This window comes from Xenopus laevis, chromosome 3L (assembly GCF_017654675.1).
Source record: "Xenopus laevis strain J_2021 chromosome 3L, Xenopus_laevis_v10.1, whole genome shotgun sequence".
NCBI classification, from domain to species: Eukaryota; Metazoa; Chordata; class Amphibia; order Anura; family Pipidae; genus Xenopus; species Xenopus laevis.
Genome location: NC_054375.1, coordinates 23,550,987 through 23,572,421, shown reverse-complemented (window position 1 = coordinate 23,572,421; position 21,435 = coordinate 23,550,987). Strand labels below are relative to the sequence as shown.

Below are 21,435 nucleotides of genomic sequence, written 5' to 3'. Positions count from 1 at the left end.
TAATGTGGAACATAGCTTTCAATGAGGCTGTATTTACTAATATTGAAGTATATTCACTAAATGTAGGGGTCTAGTACAGATATGTGATCCGTAATTCAGAAACCCCTTATCCAGAAAGCTCTGAATTACGGAAAGGCCGTCTCCCGACCATTATAATCAAACAATCAAAAAATTTTTTTTTACTGTACTAATAAAATAGTAGCTTGTACTCGATCCCAACTAAGATAAAATGAATCCTTATTGGAAGCAAAACCAGCCTATTGGGTTTATTTAATGTTTAAATTGTTTTCTAGTAGACTTAAGGTATGGAGATCCGGAAAGATCCCTTAAAAGGAAACCCCCAGGTTCCAAATATTTTGGACAACAGGTTCCATACCTGTAGTAATACTTTACTAATTTGGCTAAATTTCAATTTATCCCCAGTACTGCGTGGGTTTCCTCTGGGTACTCCTGCCCCCCACTCCAAAACATTCAGGCAGATTTATTGGCTACTGATAAAACGGACCCAATGTCTGTGTGTATTTTATAGGGATCTTAGATTGTAAGCTCGACTGGGGCAGGGACTGATAGGAATAATGTGCAGTCATTGTAAATTGCTGCAGAATATGACATCGCTATATAATAAGGATCACAATGTTTTGTGTTAAGGATATTGTCATATAGGGGAATTCCTCAATTTTCCCACTGAACTGCTTCGGGGAAAAGTGTTATCTATGGTCAGTGATATGCTGGGACTTGTAGTTCAACAACCATGAGGGATGGAGGGTCATTGTTTAAAGTTGGATGAGAAATCACATGAAGTCCAGTTTGATTTAGTAATGTGTGGCCTTTTACATAAATACTGAGCTGGGGCAGGGCACAGACACGTACTGCATTACACAAATATCTGACCATTTCCTGTTTTGGTCTTTGGTACAATACCAGTTTCCCCCCCAGTTTGCTGCTTTATTCCCTGTAAAAGGGTGAAGATCTGAAAGCAATAAAGTGCATGACTTAATGGATAAATACATTATTGAAGTCAACAGCGCGTTTCCCAGAAGACACATTTACAGACACTTAAACCAGTGGATGCTAAAATACTCTGTAGTCATTTGCAGCAGAAATGCTATGGGAATGTTGTCATTGTGTACTAACATCATCATTATTTTATTTCTGCATTCCAATTCAACAACATTTCTGCCCTCCCTGGCTTATCCCAGTGCCTGCTCAATTCTCTATTAAGCATGCATACAAGCGTAGCCAATCACAAGCCCTTATGGCTGCTGAATTGGAGGCTACAGACCTGCCCTATCGGGGTCTCCATTTCACCACCACCCCATTGTAAACATTCCCACCACTACGAGCCAGCCACCTCAAACCTCCTTCTCTAACCCTGTACCTCCCGTCCCAAAATCGTACCTTATGACCTTTTGCTTCTACTTGAAAATTATCGGGTTGTGGGCCCCCCAAAACCAGCTCTCCTGGGGTGGTGGAGCCCAAGAGGGTTTTCTCCCAGTGCCCTGTCTGCCCAGTCCAACTCTGATTCACTCGGCTTGTATATTCTGCTTGTCTGGTGAGGTTCCCAAATGAGCAGAACTTTGCCTGGTTTGGATTGCTGGCTAAAATCAGGCTAATACAGTCATTAGGCCATTGATCAGATCCTAAGACAAGCCTATGTAGGCTTGTTGGGTTACTATTGTTGCAGCTAGTTTCCCTTCCCTCCGCCATTTGGTGCTTTTGTGGAGCACCCCGCCCTGAAGTCTCCATAGAGTACCGTGGACAGGTTGGGTACATAAAGGCAGGCTATGGTGGGTGTGAGTCGTAAAATTCACAATTTCTATACCTACCGAAAAGGATTTTCTAACAGTCCCAACAGATATCTGGTCAACATTGTGTCAGATATTGGTCAAGCAGGAGGTTGAAACACATCCCCATTCACTGGTCCGGAGGGGTGGTTTATATTAACTCTAATATGGCCAACTTTCCAGTCGGCAGAGATTTTTATAATCAAAGCAGGTCTGTATTTTTTAAGGGTGGCAACAAGTTGACCTGCTCATACATAATTTAGCTCAGTGCAATTGTGCCATGCAGAGGTGTGACTAAATTGTACTGATCACTCCAATTGCCCATTGTTCATATGGTCTGCTGCTCCCCAGGCTTGTTGTAAGGTAGGCTGATCATCAATGTAGAAAATTCTGCCCTACGAGGACCTATGACGTCCTATCCTGGCCGGCCTGTTGTGATCCACTCGTTGGCCTGGGCACAGACATTTGGAACAACCTGGTTTAACCTAGTTTGTCTGGTGACCCTGCCTAACAAGTGGATCTTCCCATGTTTGCTCAGCTATACTCTAAACATAATTCCAAGAACTGTTAGCCAATGGCTTCCGTAGCAAAATCTTATCTGCCGTTGAGTGTGAATGCTGGTCATCCTCATTGTTACACTCGTTAGTGCAACCAATCACAACAACCAAATGAGATGGGCTTTTCTGCCTTCACTCCTAGAGCACCCCAAGCTGTGCTTCCAGACATATCTCCAGCTGCAATACCCACTCAGTAGTGCATGGTCACAGGGAATAATTGCAGAGATTTCCCTTTAGAGTTATTGAGTTATGTTCCATGTGTGGCAGATCCATTCAATACTGATCCTGCTGAGATCATCTATATAAACACAATTATTCACCGTGACCAGTAGTTTCATACAATGTTACAAGTCATAAAACAAACCGTGTATGCATGGTGATTTACCACCGCGCTTCAATTGACTATGTTACTATGTTACAAGAAGCCCAGTGAGTAAGAGCCATCCAGCGAAGTGCTGCATTCTTCCCTTGTTCTCCTGAGAATCATATTTCAAGAACAGCAAACATATACAGGAGACCTATTGAGGAATAAAAGATACTCAGTTTGATTTGGGGGTTAAAAATATTGGTTTAGTTCAATTTCAAAAAAAAGTATAATATAGTGAATTCTGTGCTTGCACTGTTAAAAGCGAACAAATAACCTCCCTTTCTTGACTTCGGTGAACAACAGTTCTGTCATGCTTTACTGCCGAGGCTCATCATTTACATCACTGCACGGTTTTCAGCCTGTAACAGGCAGTTAGATGCTAAAAAGGTAGTTTTTAATATGTAATTATTTTTTTTAAAAAAAAAATGCCTAGCTGTAATTAGAAGTGCATGAAAATAACATGCAGATTTAAAAATCGTTAATTTAGGGTTAAAGATATGGCATATAAACCCCAAACAAATACTATTTTACATGTAATTCAAACAACTTTCCACTGGACATTAATTGCTATTGCTCATGTATACTGGAGATCTGTAGTATGTATGTCCCAAAGGTAAAAAAACAACAACTTCTACAACTTCTATATATTTTGCTCCAGGATTTCCTCTTGTTTTACAACTTTATTTGATCTAATATTCGGTGCAAATTCTGGGTTGAAATATGATGGGTTTGGGCTTTATTACCCGCTGAGAAACTGTGTTTTGCTGCAGCATTGGGACAAATCCCTCTAATGTATTTTCTTGAAGGTGTTTTCAGTACTTGGTTTCCCAAGAAAGATAAAGCGGTCAGAGTTTTTACTGATCAGCGTATTTAACCCTTGATATTTTATTTTTTTATATTATTTGCATTGGGAGTGCACCTTGATTGATGCAATCTTTATTTATTGATATTTTTTTTATTGCACCCACTATAACTCAGTCTGAGATGTGATTGTTTACTTTCTATTAAAGGAAAACTAAACAAAGAATAAGACTAGAAATGCTATAGGTCATTTTTAGCTTTAGGGTTCTGTACCCTGTAGTCCTTTATTAGGGAGGATCTGCCACCCACACTGGTTTAATGCACATGGTCCCGTACTGGTTAAAGACCCTCTGGGAAGCAAATAAAGATGGACGGTGCTTTAACAGGCTCATGTCACTATTCAACTATAAACCTGTATATCGCAAAGCACAATGTACTGGTGAAGTTGCTCTGTGTTGGAGATCGGCAGAGTTAGTAAGCAGCAGGCAAGGGGGGGGCACTTGCATTGGGAAAGCTTAGTGGTATCTGGGTTTGTAGAAAAAATAATGAAATATTCAGGTTAAATGGGTTATTCACTTTCCAACACTTTTTTTTCGGTTCAGTTGGTTTCTGGTTTCACCAGAAATAAAGACTTTTTGTAATTGTTTTCTATGTCTGTTTTTTTTCTAATATTGAAGTGTAAGGTTTCATTCAACGCAGGTGGGACGCAGCATGTTGCATTTCACCTGCGTTCGGCGCATACATGCGTCTGTACATCCGTGAGTACAGCCCCATCAAAATAATTGAGTGTGTCTACTCCTCTTCGGCTGAACTAAAGAAAATGCAACGCAGGGGAGCACAGCCAAAAATGACCATGTGTTCCTACTGAGCTGCTAGACTGAGACACAAGACATTAAACTTCGATTTTATAAAAAATAGTAAAAAATAAAGAATAAAAAGTAATTGAAAAAAGTCTTTATTTCTGGGGAACAATCTGAAAACAATTGAACTGCAAAAAGTGTTTAAAACATGGAACATCACTATCTTTTTAAGCTTGCTGTTATTCACCAAACAGCCCCCCATGGCCTTGAATCGTGTTGGTTCTTGTCAGGCAATAGCAGCCTGGAAACAAATGTGGCTTTAAAGGTCCCCATAGACGCAAAGATCTTTCATTGGTGAACGATCGATTCCAGTGCAATCCGACTAAGCCGTCAAATTATCATGAGGTTAGTGGGAATTGAACGATCGCGCATCTTACGATTTTTTGTCCGACATCTGTCAGAAAATTGATCGGTTTAAAAAAATGTTATTGGCCCCAGTGCAATCTATGCTTGCAGGGCCAAGCAGGCAGCTACCCTCAGTTTTCCTGGCAATATCCCTTGAAATCCATCACTGGAAGGGAAGAAAAAGGGGCAGCTGTTTTAATTATACACACTAGATAAAACATATTTGAACATTTCACAGAGAATTACATTTCAGGCAGTGGCTGGGAGGGCCCAGATCTCCTGCAAAGTATAAGAATCAAAGGAGTTACTTTGGCGTGTTCAGAACTGCTAAATGATTGACCTCATATAACGGCTCACTGAAAGGAATGAAAAGTAAGAAGTTAGTTAAAGTGAGCACTGTCCCAGGGAAAGCATTTTCCGTGGCGTTTCTAGGGGTTTTAGCCCAACACAGAATTCACTTTCCAATGAGGATAATTCTTTCTTGTTCTCCACCGCCCCGGAATGAAATCCACAGTACAGACCACGTGCATTAAGCACAGCCAGCCTTCAGTTCCTGGCTGGGCTAATGTAAGTTTAAATTAATTTCATTTATCAGTTTTTTCTGCGAGTCTCTCATTAGTAACTGCATGGGCGAACGGCAGCGATCAGCTTATAGGGAGGTGGAAGCAGTTATCCTGCAGATTTTCAGTTTTCCCTGTCGCTCCTTAACCATAAACTTATAAACACCCTGACTCTGAACTTTGTAGTAAATAGTTTTGGGATGAGGTCATAATCATATGGGAACAGTAAGTAAGGGAGGGAATGTATGTAAAGATCAAAGGGGAATATCTCAGCCTTGGTATCTCTATGTGCCTTACACATGACAGGCAGCCATTGACTCCATCTGTTTGAATGTTTTCCAAGAGCTCTAATGATCTTTTTGTCCTTTTCTACCATTTGTAGCATGCTCCAGTGACAATGACACCCAGGAAGGGCAAATGGAAGCAAACACTTCAATGGCTTCTCTCTGCTCCGGCCCCAGAAATTAGCTTGCACTGCTTTAACCCTCTGCCTTTAACTCCTTCAAGCTGAAACATGACGTTCTGCAATTTCCAGTGGCATCTCGTTTTGCTCAATTTCATGACCTGTGGCCTTGAGATCTGCGTAGCAGCTGGAATCACATACGTGCCCCCCTTACTCCTGGAAGCAGGGGTAGAAGAGCAGTACATGACCATGGTTTTGGGTAAGGATTTGTTTATCCCATTTTTTTTAATATACATTGCATGTAATTGGATTTAACATGAAGCTAAATAACCTTTTACAAAACAAAAACATTTGCCCTCCACTACTAAAGCTGGCCACAGACGCAAAGATCCGATCGTACGTATGAATTTACAATCGGACTTTCCCATCTCCCAACCTGCCACTAACCATTCAGATCAGAGTCTTACCATTCTGACCAAATAAAGTAGTTTTAATGAACAGATCAGCCGATGTTCTGCCCCTGACAGCAATCGTACGTACGATAGACAAAGCTAGTGACAGTCTCCCACTGAAAATCGTACGATCGGCAATACATGCAGAGATATTATCGGCATGTGACAGAAATTTTCTAACCTGTCCGATCGTCCAAACGACCGATCTCCGCCGGACGAAAAATGTTGGGACTCTCCACACACGTTCCGAAAATCGTATGAATCCTCGAATCGTACGATGAGATCTTTGCGTCTATGGCCATCTTAAGTTCTGTTAAGTGTAAACCCATAAATGTATAACCCAGGATGAATGTTGGGGTACCTGTAGGGTAGTGGATATTTACTTGCTGTGCCTGGTAAAGCCTACACAGTATATGAAAAATAACTGTTTATCTGGTATAAGAGGAAGGTGAAGGGATAGAGTTGACATAATGAGCCTTACTCTACATTTCATTAGTTAGATTCTGCCGTGGTTTGTTCTCAGTTCAATAATGATTGAATTGTTTATTCTGCCTATATTTGTCCAGGTTACCTCTGGGTGCTCTATCTCTTCCAGAAACAGAAATCAAAGGAGGGCATTTCAAACCGCATAAAATTGTGCAAAAAAAGAGGTGCGATTACCCAGGGATACCACCAACAAGTAGCTCAAAAGCTCAATAACATGAATGGGTTCGCACACTCTAAATAACATACAAACAAAGGGTGGTATAAAGTAAATATCTTTTATATAGTGAATAAAGTACCCCCTCTTGTAAAATATAAGGATATTATTAGTTACCGAGGAGTTTCATTACCATATAAAAACACGAAGCCGAAGGCCGAGTGTTTTTATACAGGTCATGGAACTCCGATAATATAGTGAATAAAGTACCCCCTCTTGTAAAATATAAGGATATTATAAGTCACCGAGGAGTTTCATGACCATATAAAAACACGAGGCCGTAGGCCGAGTGTTTTTATACAGGTCATGGAACTCCGAGGTAACTTCTAATATCCTCATATTTTACAACTGGGGGTACTTTATTTATTATAATACACAAGTTTCAATGAGTCATGTGACAGAAATTACATCAGAACTCACCGTTTATAACTGATGACATCAGAACTCACCGTTTATAAGGATATAATTTACAGGATATTCATGGCTTTTGTGTATTATATCCTCATATTTTACAACTGGGGGTACTTTATTTATTATAATACACAAATTTTAGTAAGTCATGTGACAGAAATGACATCACTACTCACCGTTTATAACTGATGACATCACTACTCACCATTTATAAGGATATAATTTACAGGATATTCATGGCTTTTGTGTATTATATAGGTATAAAAATGTACAGTCAGATAGATCAATATCTTATACAAGACAATCTAAACACAATGATACTAACAAGTAAATACATACCACCAATTTTGTAAGTTTAAGGCAAAAAAAATGAAGACAAACCACAAGGAGCAGATACACTTTGCCAAAGGATGAGAATACCCCAACGTTTTGGCACACTAGCCTTTGTCAATTGGGATTCTGATTTCTGTACATTTTTATACCTATATAAAAGATATTTACTTTATACCACCTTTTGTTTGTATGTAATTTAGTGTGCGAAGAAATGACATTAGGCTTTAGAAAGGCCACTGAAGTATACACAAGTATACACAAGGTTTGCTTGTCTGCCCTGCTGCAGATGAAGGTATTTTTTAATCTATTTGACTATTAATGGCATCTTCTGGCATTATCCAAGGCATTCCCCTTAAACCCAATGAGTGTTGTTGCATCAGTATCCAGATAACAATGCGGTGGGCATGCAAAAAGCTCGGCTTATTCTTTACTATCTGCCGACGGTAACCTGAGCTCTTTTTTTTTTAAAAAAAAAAATAGGATATATGTTCCTTCACTTGGATCTACAGTGTCGTATTAAAGCTGGCCATGTAAAAGATCTTTTCGATATTGTTCAACCACGATTATCTTGAAACGATCGTTTAAATGTACGATTTGCCCATCAACTAAAAAGACCATTTCAGGCGATATTGTCATTAAAACTGAGGGTAGCTGCCTGCTTGGCCCTGCAAACATAGATATGTTGCACTGGGACTGATAACATTTTTTTAACCTGGCCGATCAATTTTCTGACAGATGTGGAAAAATCGCATGATGTACGATCGTTCGATTCCCACTAACCTCACGATAATTTGACGGATGGGTCGGATTTCTCTAAAATCTGTCGTTCACCAAAGAAAAAATCTTTGCGTCTATGGGGACCTTAACAAAGGGTGGATCTTAAGATAATCACAGCAGTGCAAAGTACCACAACAGACAGATATGTGACTCTGGAATATTTTGCTGCTTATTTCATGTAGTTGGCTCAGATGTGAAATCATACTGATCCTTTCTGTAATCATTGTGTGCTCTTTTCAGTTGATTATTGTGGTGTGCAGTGAATAATGCCAGTATGGGCAAAGGATTTTGAAGTGTACAAAAGAAATCCATATTTGTATCATACCCCAGCACTTCAATTGCTGAATCACAAGTAATACTAATAACAGTAATGTTCATACTGAGCTTTATAAAGCTTTCTAAACACTGTGAAACATTTGCTTGTATAAGCACTAGCTGTCAGACTTTGCTGGCCCACCCTTTTACTGTTAAGGGTAAACTAAAGAATTAGGCTAGAAATGCTGTTGAGCCACATCACAAGCTCCTCAATATATAGTAAATAGCAAATATTTTCCTTTAAATCTTCTTTTCGGAGAGGGGGTAAACTCATTTTGGCAGATTAATCTTATCCTCTCATCAGCGAGGGGGTTAACTCATTTTGGCAGATTAATCTTATCCTCTCATCAGCGTATTTTGTAATTAAAATAAACCTAATTAAGCAAGTCATTCTTCATAACTCAAGTCTAGCCCCTTAATTAATTTTGTTGCCTGTCTCTGGTCTCTTTCGACACCGGTGTCATAACTGCTAATTAGCTATAAGGTTTTTTTTTTTCACTTCTGAATCATCTGGGTATAGGTTACGCTCTAACTACCCATGATGCAAGGGGAATCCTTGCAACCTTGAATCTGTAGCAAAGGTTCCTTCGTCCCCTTTGAGCATTTAGTTTCATGATGCAATCATTTCTTCGGCAACTGAGAATCTGCTGCTCTGTGAGATAAAAGTTATTGTTCTTGGTATTCTTTATTGCTTTTCTCTCTATTCAGGTCTCTCTTATTCATTTTCCAGTCTCTCATTCATACCACTGCCTGGTTGCAAGGGTAAATTGGACCCTAGCATCCTTATAGCTGCTGAAATGCCATACTGGGCTAGATAATTAAAATCTCTGTCTACATCATATTAATATATATTTTAAAGGTGAACTATCCCTTTAATCGTCATTTGATTCAAGGATCCTAATTCTGCCATATGATGAATTCATTATTGTTATGTAAGGAATCTATGAGAATTTTTGGCACCAGCTGCACCCCTGTCCTTAAAACAGTATGTTCTTACAGCTATGTCTAGCCAAAAAGATACAGCTGTTATCTGTCTTATTTTATCCCCTTGAAATTAGAGGATGTGCATGGGTATGGAGAATCATCGGGAAGGTGCAGCAAATCTGCTGTTAAATTATTTCCCAAAAATCCAGCTTTATTTTTAACTCTCCTTCAGTGAAAGCAAAACTGCCCCCTGCCCCAGGTCTGCTTCCATTGTACAGCACTAATTAGGCTGTAAAGGGTTATTGACTGAAATTGTTCTGAACTTCCAGAAATATAGTGAATGAAGTACCCCCTCTTGTAAAATATAAGGATTTTACAAGTTATTGAGGAGTTCCATGACCATATTCAAGGGAGGAGCTGGTCATTCTTTATAGCGCACTGGTAAGGCCTCATCTAGAATATGCTGTACAGTTTTGGTCTCCATCACTCAAACAGGACATTATTGTATTAGAGAGGGTACAGAGAAGGGCAACTAAGCTGGTAAAAGGTATGGAAAATCTTAGCTATGAGGAAAGACTGGCCAAGTTGGAGATGTTCACGCTGGAGAAGAGGTGCTTAAGGGGTGATATGATAACTATGTATAAATATATAAGGGGATCATATAATAATCTCTCTAATGATTTATTTACCAGTAGGTCTTTCCAGCTGACACATTGGGGCAAATTTACTTACCTTCAAAGTTGCGTCAGCGTTGGCTTTGCCTCACTTAGCCAGGCGAAGTTTCGCCAGGGCGCCGCTAATTCACTAAAATCCGAAGTTGCGCTCAGGGAGGCGAAAGGTAGCGAAGTTGCGATATAGTTAATTCGTCAAGCAAAGTAGCGCTAGAGTAGGTCCACTTTGCTAGCGAATTTACACCTGCACCTGTTAGTAAATCGGCGAAGTAGCGAAATGATGTCACGCTGGCGAATTTTCGCCCTTTAGTAAATTTGCCCCAAGGTCACCAATTCCAATTAGAAGAAAAGAGATTCCGCCTAAATATTCGGTAGGGTTTTTTACAGTGAGAGCTGTGAAGATGTGGAATTCTCTCCTTGAATCACTCGTACACACGAATTCATTAGGTAACTTTAAGAAGGGGTTGGATTGCTTTTTAGCAAATGAGGGAATACAGGGTTATGGAAGATAGCTCATAGTACAAGTTGATCCAGGGACTAGTCCGATTGTCATCTTGGAGTCAGGAAGGAATTTTTTCCCCCCTCTGAGGCAAATTGGAGAGACTTCAGATGGTTTTTTTTGCCTTCCTCTGGATCAACTGGCAGTTAGAGAGGTTAAAAAAAGTTAAAAGGTTGAACTTGATGGACGTGTGTCTTTTTTCAACCTAACTTACTATGTATATAAAAACACAAGGTCGAAGGCCAAGTGTTTTTATACAGGTCATGGAACTCCGAGGTGACTTCTAATATCCTCATATTTTGCAACAGGGGGTACATTTTTTTATTATAGTACACAAGTTACAGTGTCTTGTGACAGAAATGACATCACGAAGCTTACAGGCTATCATTGGCTCTTTCTCTGTATATTATTACAGGGACCATTTCCCCTCCCTTTGAGACTTTTCTTATTGCCCCCTGTTTAGGCCCTTACAAACCCTTGATAATATGCTGGGAAATATTGTCCAGCTATATTTGAATAGAGCAACATACTATAAAAGATTTATTTCCCTTTTAAAGTGGAAGTAAATCCCCCATAAAACTCTCCCATTGCACCTCCTCTCGTGAATATTAAAGGAAAACTATACCCCTCAAACAATGTAGGTCTCTACAAAAAGATATTGCATAAAACAGCTCATATGTAAAACCCTGCTTCATGTATATAAATTTGCATAATAATATACGTTTCTAGTAGTATGTGCCATTGAGTAATCATAAATATAGGCAGCCTGCTGGGATTGTACGATTCACTGTGCATACAAATGTACCAAACAAACCATACTTGTTGGGTCACATGAGCCAATTAACAGACAGAATTGTGTATTTTGCTTCAACACTTCTTCCTGTTACAGTTAGAGCTGCAGTATTTCTGGTCAGGTGATCTCTGAGGCAGCACACAGACCATCATGAAATGGTGGCTCAAGGCAAGAGATGTAAAAGGACAATATTTACTTAAATAAATAGACCAGTTTTGTAAGATTCTTTAATATGCCACTTAATATGATGTAAACTATCTGTTGCTTATGTGTTCATTTTGGGGGGTATAGTTTTCCTTTAAGCACAACTGGTTTTACTCAGTGCCTCATACACAGCAGGCAAGAGTCGCAAGTGTCAGGCTTGGCATGCTGGCAAATGTCTGTACCCTGTGGGCAGAATATTGTAGAGAATGCAGGCTCATTCTGCTAGAGTATAAAGTTGTAATATTATTTATGTCTTTTGTATTCAAACATAAGTATTTATTTCCTTTATTTTTTCTGCAGGTATTGGACCTGTGCTAGGGCTCATTTTTGTGCCCCTGATTGGATCAGCTAGTGATAACTGCCAAAGCACCCTTGGCCGAAGGCGGCCGTTCATCTGGCTTCTTTCCGTCGGCGTCCTCCTTTCTCTTTTCATCATTCCCCATGCAGACTCCTTGGCCTCCTTTTTCAGTAACAGGGAAAAAAATGCCCATATTTTTATACTCATTTTTGGGGTCGGATTGTTGGATTGTTGTGTCCAGGTCTGTTTCACCCCACTGGAGGCTCTTTTATCGGACCTGTGCCACGATGATGATGGCTGTGGTCAGGCGTTTGCCATGTTCTCCTTTATGATCAGCTTTGGGGGATGCATCGGGTACCTACTGACATCGGTTAACTGGAATTATACATACATATCACTTTACTTTGGGGGTCAAGATGAGTGCCTTTTCCTATTGCTAACTGTTATATTTATAATAAGTGTCCTTGTTACAATGAAGACCTCAGAGGAGCCTTTCTATAACTCACAACAAAGGATGGACCTGAAGCCTACATCAACCTCAGGTTTGCTCCATAGGGGCTGCTGTATGCCAAAATGGAAGCTAAGATCTTGGAAATGCAACCCTCTGTTCTGCCTCTTGAGTCTGTGCTGGTCGGTTACCCCAAGAGTTTACAGCAGCTACTGTCGCATTCCGTCAGTCATGAAGCAACTGTGCGCTGCCCAACTCTGCAGCTGGATGGCTGTGATGTCTTTTATGTTGTTCTACACAGACTTTGTTGGAGAGGGATTGTACAATGGAATTCCAAGTGCTGCTCCAGGAACTGAGTCCAGGCTGCGCTATGATGAAGGTATGGCCTTAATACTAAGTACTGACATCTTTTTCTTTGTGGGATCTAAAAATTCACAGGGCCCTTTAATGCATTTTAAGTAAGAAAGCCTGTTAAAGGAGAAGGAAAGGTACCGAAAGTTTATTGTTAATAGATTAGCAACAATAATGCAAGCTATAACACTAGTTATTCTGCGGAATGCTTTACCATACCTGAGTAAACGGCTCTAGACACTCTCTCTGTTTGTTTAGGATAGCAGCCGCCATATTCACTTGGTGTGACATCACTTCCTGCCTGAGTTTCCCTGCTCAGTCATAGCTCTGGGCTCAGATTACAGCAGAGAGGGGGAGAGGAGCAAACTGAGCATGCTCAAGCCCTGCCCTGGAAGTTTAAACTGAAAACAGAAAGTCTGATACAGAAGCCCATGTGTACACAATAGAAGGAAAGAAATGCTGTGTTTCTTTTGACTGATGACTCAGGGAAGCATTACTTTGAGAGTTTACTGGTGTATTTATATAGACCTTTCTGATAAAGCTTACTTAATTTTAGCCTTTCCTTCTCCTTTAAGCTGCACAAGTGCTGGTAACTACAACCAAGCAGGTTTTTCATTTTTCAACTTGTAATAGACTGTCCAAAACTATTTTCTGACTGGTTTTAGTTCTATAATTTAGACCTTATGTCTATAAATTAACCTCACAATTTATTTGTTTGTTATTATCCACCTTGATGTGCACACACACAGTACAGGAGACTGAAAGTCACTGGGGGGCCAATTTTGGGGATTTTGGAAGTTATAGTCCAGTATTTTGGTTGAACAGCAATGATTGCAACATTAAAATTCTCTGGGGGGGGGGCATCATGTTATTATCCCCCCCTCCCCATTGACTATTGGGTTATCTGTCACTCAAGGCTGGGGCTCCTCTTCTTTAGAAAAAAGTGCCAGCCCGGAGTGCCACCTTCACCTCTCAGGAATCCCAGGCACTCTAATCTCTCTCTAATTCTTATGCCAAAGAAAAAAATGTAATTAATAATTAAAAAATAAATTTTTGCCTTAAGACACTGATAAAGGTATGGGGTCCGTTATATAGAAACCCGTTATCCAGAAAGCTCTGAATTATGGAAAGGCTGTCTCCCGTATACTTCATTTTATCCAAATAATCCAGGTTTTTAAAAATTATTCCTTTTCCCCTGTAGTAATAAAAAAATACTTTGTACTTGATCCAAACTAAGATATAATACATCCTTATTGGAGACAAAACAAGCCTATTGGGTTCATTTAATGTTTACATGATTTTCTAGTAGATTTAAGGTATGAAGATCCAAATTGAGGAAAGATCAGTTATCCAGAAAACCCCCAGGACCCGAGCATTCTGGATAACAGGTCCCATACCTGTACTGTTTTATTATTACAGAGAAAAAGGAAATCATTTTTTAAACATTTGGATTATTTGGATAAAATGGAGTCTATGGGAGACAGTCTTTTTCGTAATTCGTAATTTTCTGGATAACAGGTTTCCTGATAATGGATCCCATATGTTTACCAGTGTCTTAAGGCAAAATATATTTTTTAATTATTAATTTCAGGGTTTTTTTGGCAAAAAGAATTAGAGAGAGGTAACAGTGCCTCTTGTAATAATTCTGTCCCTAAACTGGTAAAGGTTTATTGCTCATGCAGATTTATAGGTCAAGCTATTTGCCTGGCATTATGGGAACTGTAGTCCAGAAAATAGATTCTACAATCAACACTGCATGATTAGAATTTTTTAGTCCGACATCTACTAGGAACTGAGTAGACCGTGGTAAATGCTATAGGTTTTATAGAGACCTAGGGCTAAAATAAGGAAGGGCTGATAGGAATTGTCCTAACCTGGAGACCATTAGTACCTGGGTCCAGCAAGAGATTCTCTGGTTCTTTGACAGGCCAGTCCAACCCTGGTTTTTGTGTAGGACTTGCAGTGATATTGTACATGCAGTGCTGAGCAACAGGAAGCCTCTGGCATTTTCTAAAGGATTTGGCTCTCATCTATATATAAAAGGCACATGAGCAGCACTTTGTACCCACTTAATACCATCACAGATTAACCGCCATAGAGTAATAGTTTTATTTTGGGATGTGGTCAGTTCCAAACAGGGCAATGCATTTTGCAGCAGCAATGTGAGGCTCATATTCTTCATGCCAGGGTTCAAACCTAGAGCCAATAAAGACTGTATTGCTCATTTTCTACAAAAATGGACACTGTAGTTGCGTGAGTTGACACCATCCTTTGTACTTCAGTATAGTTCCGCTCATCGCTTGCGCGTCCATCTCGCCTTCTGTTCTGACTTTCATGTACTGATGCAGAAGAACCCTGGAGCTACCACAGCTTTCAAGCCCTTTAAAGCCAATTGCTGACTAATTGCTACAGGTTACCACTATAGAGTAAATCTGTGCCATTACCACACTGCCCAGATTTTAAGCAGACTGTTCCAAATGCTGACCACCGCCTGTTCTTTATGTTGCAGGGATCCGCATGGGCAGCATTGGCCTCTTCCTTCAATGTGCCATTTCCACCTTCTTTTCTGTCATCATGAACAAACTCACCAAGCACTTTGGCTCAAGGAGAATCTACCTTGCCAGTATGGTCACCTTCACTTCATCCGCCCTAGTGATTTGCCTATCGCAGAATATTGTAATTGTGACCATTATGTCATCACTCACTGGATTTGCTTATGCCACACTGCAGACCCTCCCATATACCCTCATCTGTCTCTATCACAAAGAACAAGATGTGAGTATTGCAGAAAACTGAGAAAGTTTGTGTGACTATATTAGTATTTATATATATATATATATATATATATATATATATATATATATATATATATATATATATATATATATATATATATATATATATATATATATATTTTGTGTGTGTATGTCTCAGACATCTGTGTATTGTTTGCTTGTAGCTCCTTCCAGTAACCATTAGCAACATTGGTTATCCACAGCACAAATATGAGGGTTGACCACAAGGAAAATTCAAGCCACATAAAGACACTTCTTTGTGGGATAGCTGTACAGTTCACTATATAGTAACATAGTAAGTTGGGTAGAAAAAAGTAACACGTCCATCAAGTTCAACCTCAAGTCTGTATATAACCTGCCTAATTGCCAGTTGATCCAGAGGAAGGCAAAAAACCCATCTGAAACCTCTCCGAGTTGCCCCAGAGGGGGGGAAATTTCTTTCCTGACCCCCAAGATGGCAATCGGACCAGTCCCTGGATCAACTTGTACTATGAGCTATCTTCCATAACCCTGTATTCCTTCACTTGCTAAAAAGCCATCCAAGCCCTTCTTAAAGCTATCTAATGTATCAACCAATAAGACTGATTCAGGAAAAGATATGCATCAACCCCACGTGGTACAGTACTTGAAATTCCTATTTTCTGCCTTATTCTATTAGGACCTCTCATCCAGTAACTTGTGAATCAACTTCACTTCCACTGACCTGCTACCAGACCTGGAACCTCAGCTATGCCCATTCCCCAGACCCGCTATTTGACCCTGGGTCTGGCTAAAAAATCTTTTTGCTTCAGGGAGGCACTCTTCTAGGGTATCCAGACATGGTACCTGCAGACTGGCTACACAATCAGGGAATCAGGAACTTTTAATCCTATACCTGATTGCTTTGCGGGTGGCACAAGTACCCGACCTAATGCAGAACTCAGAATGTCTGAGTTGCAGCAGGTCTCTGTACTGCAGAATTAAGTGCATGTACCCCAAGAAAACAGAGCCCCGCCCCATCCCTTAACTTTTGTGTCACTCACACATGCAAGTTTAATAATGTTGGTGGGTGCAATCTGCAATGAAGCCCTGTACTTGCACTAGGTGGTATTGAAAAGATTGCCTTGCCCCTGTGCTTCTGTTGTGCCTTAGTGCAAATGCTCTCGCATTTAAATTTTTTTTTATTGCCCCACTGAAGCTTTGCATCGAATTTCTTTCCATAGACACACACATATGCACATAGTCTAATTCCATGACAGGCCAATTTATCATCCCGTATACTTTGGGTCTTCTTGTTTAGTTTGACTCCATATTTTACACCATAATCTCATTACATACAAAAACAATTACTGTTCTAATTGAAAACCCTTAATGTTCTTGCAAGTTTGTTTATTGATCTAAACCATGCTATTTCCTCATATATTATTATTTTTACTGGTACCAATAGTATTTGTTCTCTTTTCTGCTACTGTCCCGGGCTATAAGCTATTCTGCTCTTTACCTAAGGAAATAAACTGTAATAATATGAACATTGTCCTTACTGTCTATTAAGCAAAGGCTAAAATAAAAGATTTGCTTGTTTGTCTCTGAAGGCATGTCCATTTACTGTCAAGCAGACAAGCAAATAAGCCTTGTATTTTGACCTTAAGATCCTGTGTTTTGTAAAAAATATTTTGTGATCTGGCTCCATACAAGGAGTGAGTCAGTGAGATCTGCAGACTGCCACTTTGGCACTCCCAATAACTCAATAACCCCATGAAATGGGGCTCCGATGGCTGTGCCAATGGGAAAAAAAGGCATCAAATGTTGTACCTGAGCATTTATTATTTACTTGTTATTTAAAGTCCAAATTACCCCAGCAACCATGCGGTGATTTGAATAAGAGACTGAAATATGAATAGAAGAGAAAGATTAGTAATTAAAAGTAGCAATAGCAATACAGATCATTTGTTATTGGGTCAGTGACCCCCATTTGGAAGCTAGAAAGAATCAGAAGAAAAAGGCAAATAATTCCAAAACTATAAAAAAGAAAAAGTGACGGCCAATTGAAACATTGCTTAGAATTTCCCATTTGACAACATACTAAAACGTAACTTAAAGGGCATCACCCCATTAAAGGATTGTATATTTATTTATCTCCTGTCTTTTAATTTTTTTTTTTTATTACAAAAGGTTTTCATGCCAAGAGCTGTGCTGTCCCAAAACAAGAATGGATATACCCTCACCAAAGAAGCAGTTTATTTTTCATCCAACAATAATGAGGATGGTACTTTTAAGCATAATGGGGCACCACAGGGTAAAGAAAAACACATATATATTCCTCATGAACTGGAGACTTATACTCAGGACTATCCCTATCCTTCAAACTCAATTCTTCCTGCCGTCCAGAAGGAAACATCTCAGGACAATTACACCCAAAGGGGCATCGGACTGGATTTTGCGACTCTTGATAGTGCTTTCTTGCTCTCCCAGGTCTTCCCTTCCCTCTTCATGGGGATGATAGTGCAGTTTATGGAAAACGTGACAGTGTACATAGCCTCATCTGTCCTCTTTGGGGTTTTTGCTATTTATTTGGCCAGCCGTGTTGTGTTTGACCAAAAAGACTTAAAACTTTAAAGATATTTGCTGTTTACTGTGTTCATGTTTACAAGACTTAAATGGTTGCTACGTTTTCAGTCCTAACTTCCAGCACTAGAACCTTTAACCATACCTGCAAACATTCCCAATTCAAAATGCAAGGTATTTTTGCTACGACCCAAATGAGTCCAAGCAAGTTCCATCCAAAATGGCACAGTTGATAAACATGCAAAATGTATCATTACCAATGTGCCAAGGATTGCGAGAGAAATAAGTATCCAATGTTGAATTTTACTTGTCAGAAGAACTGGGTATTTTTACATCACAAAACTGGAGAATTCGTTTTTTTTTTGGCAGAGGTGGGGGTAGGTGTCTTAAAATGGTTATTAGAATTTAGGACAGACCAGTGAGAATTATTCATTGAATAATTCTAAATAATTCTAAAGTTAAACTTTCTGTCATGAGTGCAATGAATAGGGTTTGTGATGATCTTTGTCTATTGCTTTAAGTGAGAAAAATCAATGGTTTTTGATATGTCTTGAGCTAAACTGGGCAAACAGGGAAACTGAAGCTTCTCCAGTTGGGCTCCTTACAAGGCAGATAATTAGATTACCAGTGTGTACAACCCATTCCCTTCACTCTTTGCTGTGAGCAGTTTTGTATGCAGGGAGTTAAACAGGTGGCTCGCCTTCAGGCTAAATTTTAGTATGTTATAGAATGGCCAATTCTAAGCAACAATCGGCCTTAATTTTTTATAGTTTTCGAATGATTTGCCACCTTCTTCCTATAAGGCTACAAATGTATTGTTATTCCTACTTTTTATTACTCGTCTATCTATTCATATCCTCTCCTATTCATATTCCAGTTTCTTATTGAAATCAATGCATGATTGCTGGGGTAGCTTGGACCCTAGCAACCAGATTGCTGAAATAGCAAACTGGAGAGCTGCTAAATAACCCCCCCAAAAAAAACCCCCCACAAATAATACAAAATTGAAACCATTTGCAAATTGTCTCAGAAGATGACTCTCTACATTATATTAAATGTTCATTTAAAGGTGAACAGCCCCTTTAATTTGTGCACTGGGAATCTAGTTATCTATCTTGCAAGGACCCAGCATGAAGTAGCTTCATTGTACCTGATTGTACCTGATTTAGCTCAAGAAATAAAACAATAGGCATAAAAGTATGTTAAGCACAAGCCCTATTCGTTGAAATTCTAATGAAAATGGGTATGCTGCCCCTTTAAAATTTCATTCAGTTGTCAGTCTGCCCTCTTAAAACTGCTACCTACGAATGACAAAATTGCATTGTCAATAAAGGGAATATAAACCTTCCATAACACTGTTGCTTGACCTTAGTACATACCTACATAAACCAGCAGCTAAACCAGCCACTATGCCTTCCATTTTTAATTTTCCCATCATTTTATTTTTTACATTTTCTATCAGTTGCATTGGTTTTCCCTTGTCGCAGTGAAGAAGATGCCCATTTTTCTCATACTGTCTGGTTACAACGTTCCTTACATGCTTTGATGGTCCTAATGCCCTTTTCAAATAACCAACAAAAGAGAATATGGGCACAGTAATAAAGGAAATGTGGTCTAACACCATTGGGCATGGGGCCTGAAAAAAAAAGAATATGGGGCTTTTAAGAGATGCTAGAGCTTAATATTGGGCTGCAGGCACTTACACCCAAGCACCACTCAGACTGAATGCAAAGGATTTTCTCTTAAACAGATATGAAAGGGATGTTAAAGGCACTGGATCCGGAGGTGCCGGTAAGTGCTCCCAGAAAATTCTTTAATGACTGTTAGATACAGGAAAGACTGTTCATATTTAACTGTAAATCTTTGTCTCTCTTTCCTTTTAATATGTAAATGGTGACAATTGTCATGAAAGTGCCTGAGCAATGCAATTAAAGCAGACTTATTTATAGTAATTTTATTTTCTGTACCAAAACAAATCTAATTTATACTGTAGATATGGAGATCCTTTTGTAACTTGTAAGCCATATTCGTATATATAAAATAATGTTCAGTTAACAAAATTTTAATAAATTATTAAACTGCCAACAACAAGTGTGGCGTACAGTATATTACTTTTTGTATAATTAAACCTTTTATATTAAGTAAGGGGTGGTTTGTTTGAACAGAGGACATGGTGTTTCTGTATAATTGTACTGTAACTGTGCACAAAGAGCCGCAATAGTTAGTGTTTCTTTTAAAGTTGTTTTGAAGTGAGGTGCCTGTTGTAATCATGTTCTCTCTTTTCTTGCCATGTCTATGGGCAACCAGTCTTGAAATAGAAATAGCAATGAAATGTTTACCAATAGCCAATCAGAATCAGGCCTGGATTTGTGGAGAGGCCACCTAGGCCCGGGCCTAGGGCTGCAGGATTTTAGGGGGGCGGCATGCTGCCCAACCACACCCACATTCATTTAAAAATACAGGGGATGCGCTGGAGATACAATAATTTTTTTAATTTCCCATGCGCCAATCCCCATTGCTCCAGTCCAGATGATGAAAATTTGCACAAATTAAACGGAGGGGACAGGGGCGACGAACGACAGTGGGCCTAGGGGTAAATCCGGCCCTGATCAGAATATATAATACAGGCATGCAATTTCCAAAACTGCATAGGTGACGCTGGGCTTGGTTGGTATCCCCATCTCATAGTCGTTGGTGTTATAGTGTGGTGCAGAGCTCTCTGACATTATCATTCTTTGACATCACTAGTTTGTTCTCAAAGTCTCCTCTCAAGCTGAGACCAGGTTGAGAAGAATTGGGTTTGGGTATTGGAAATTTCTAACCCTTGCATCATTACCATGGATGCCTGGGATGTAAATTAAATGACACCATGTAACCATGTATTTCACTGGGCAGTGGTTAACATTTAGGCATTTTGTCCTAAATTTTGATTTCAATGTAATATTAGCAAGGAATCTTCCTATGTTAGATGGAGAATGCAGGGTCCTTATTTGGGAAACTTCTTGCATGTGTAATTAATATTGGTGCTACCCAGAGCTGGGCCCAGTAGTAGTGACATCCTAGGCAGCCTACACCCCCTGCGTGGTCAAACACCCTACACCCAGCACAGTCATTACTGAAGCCGTTACTCGGTCCTTCACCATCTTTCTGCCACTGTTCAGCTTTCCTCTGCGCTCAGAACTGCACCTACCCGTCACTGCATAATTTGGAGAGCTGGGTGAGTGCAGCATGGGTGGTTTATCG

At 39.6% G+C, this 21,435-nt stretch overlaps 1 protein-coding gene across 1 annotated transcript in view; it reads left to right on the top strand.

Annotated features, from left to right (window-relative positions):
• Positions 1–20,277, top strand: part of slc45a3.L (solute carrier family 45 member 3 L homeolog) — a 29,124-nt gene extending 8,847 nt beyond the window's left edge. Inside the window, 4 exon segments of the mRNA NM_001086538.1 lie at positions 5,657–5,936; positions 12,057–12,881; positions 15,363–15,628; positions 17,800–20,277. Of these exon segments, the coding sequence (NP_001080007.1) occupies positions 5,789–5,936; positions 12,057–12,881; positions 15,363–15,628; positions 17,800–18,243 (1,683 nt within the window). The 5' untranslated portion in view covers positions 5,657–5,788 and the 3' untranslated portion in view covers positions 18,244–20,277.
• The last annotated feature ends 1,158 nt before the right edge of the window (positions 20,278–21,435 follow it).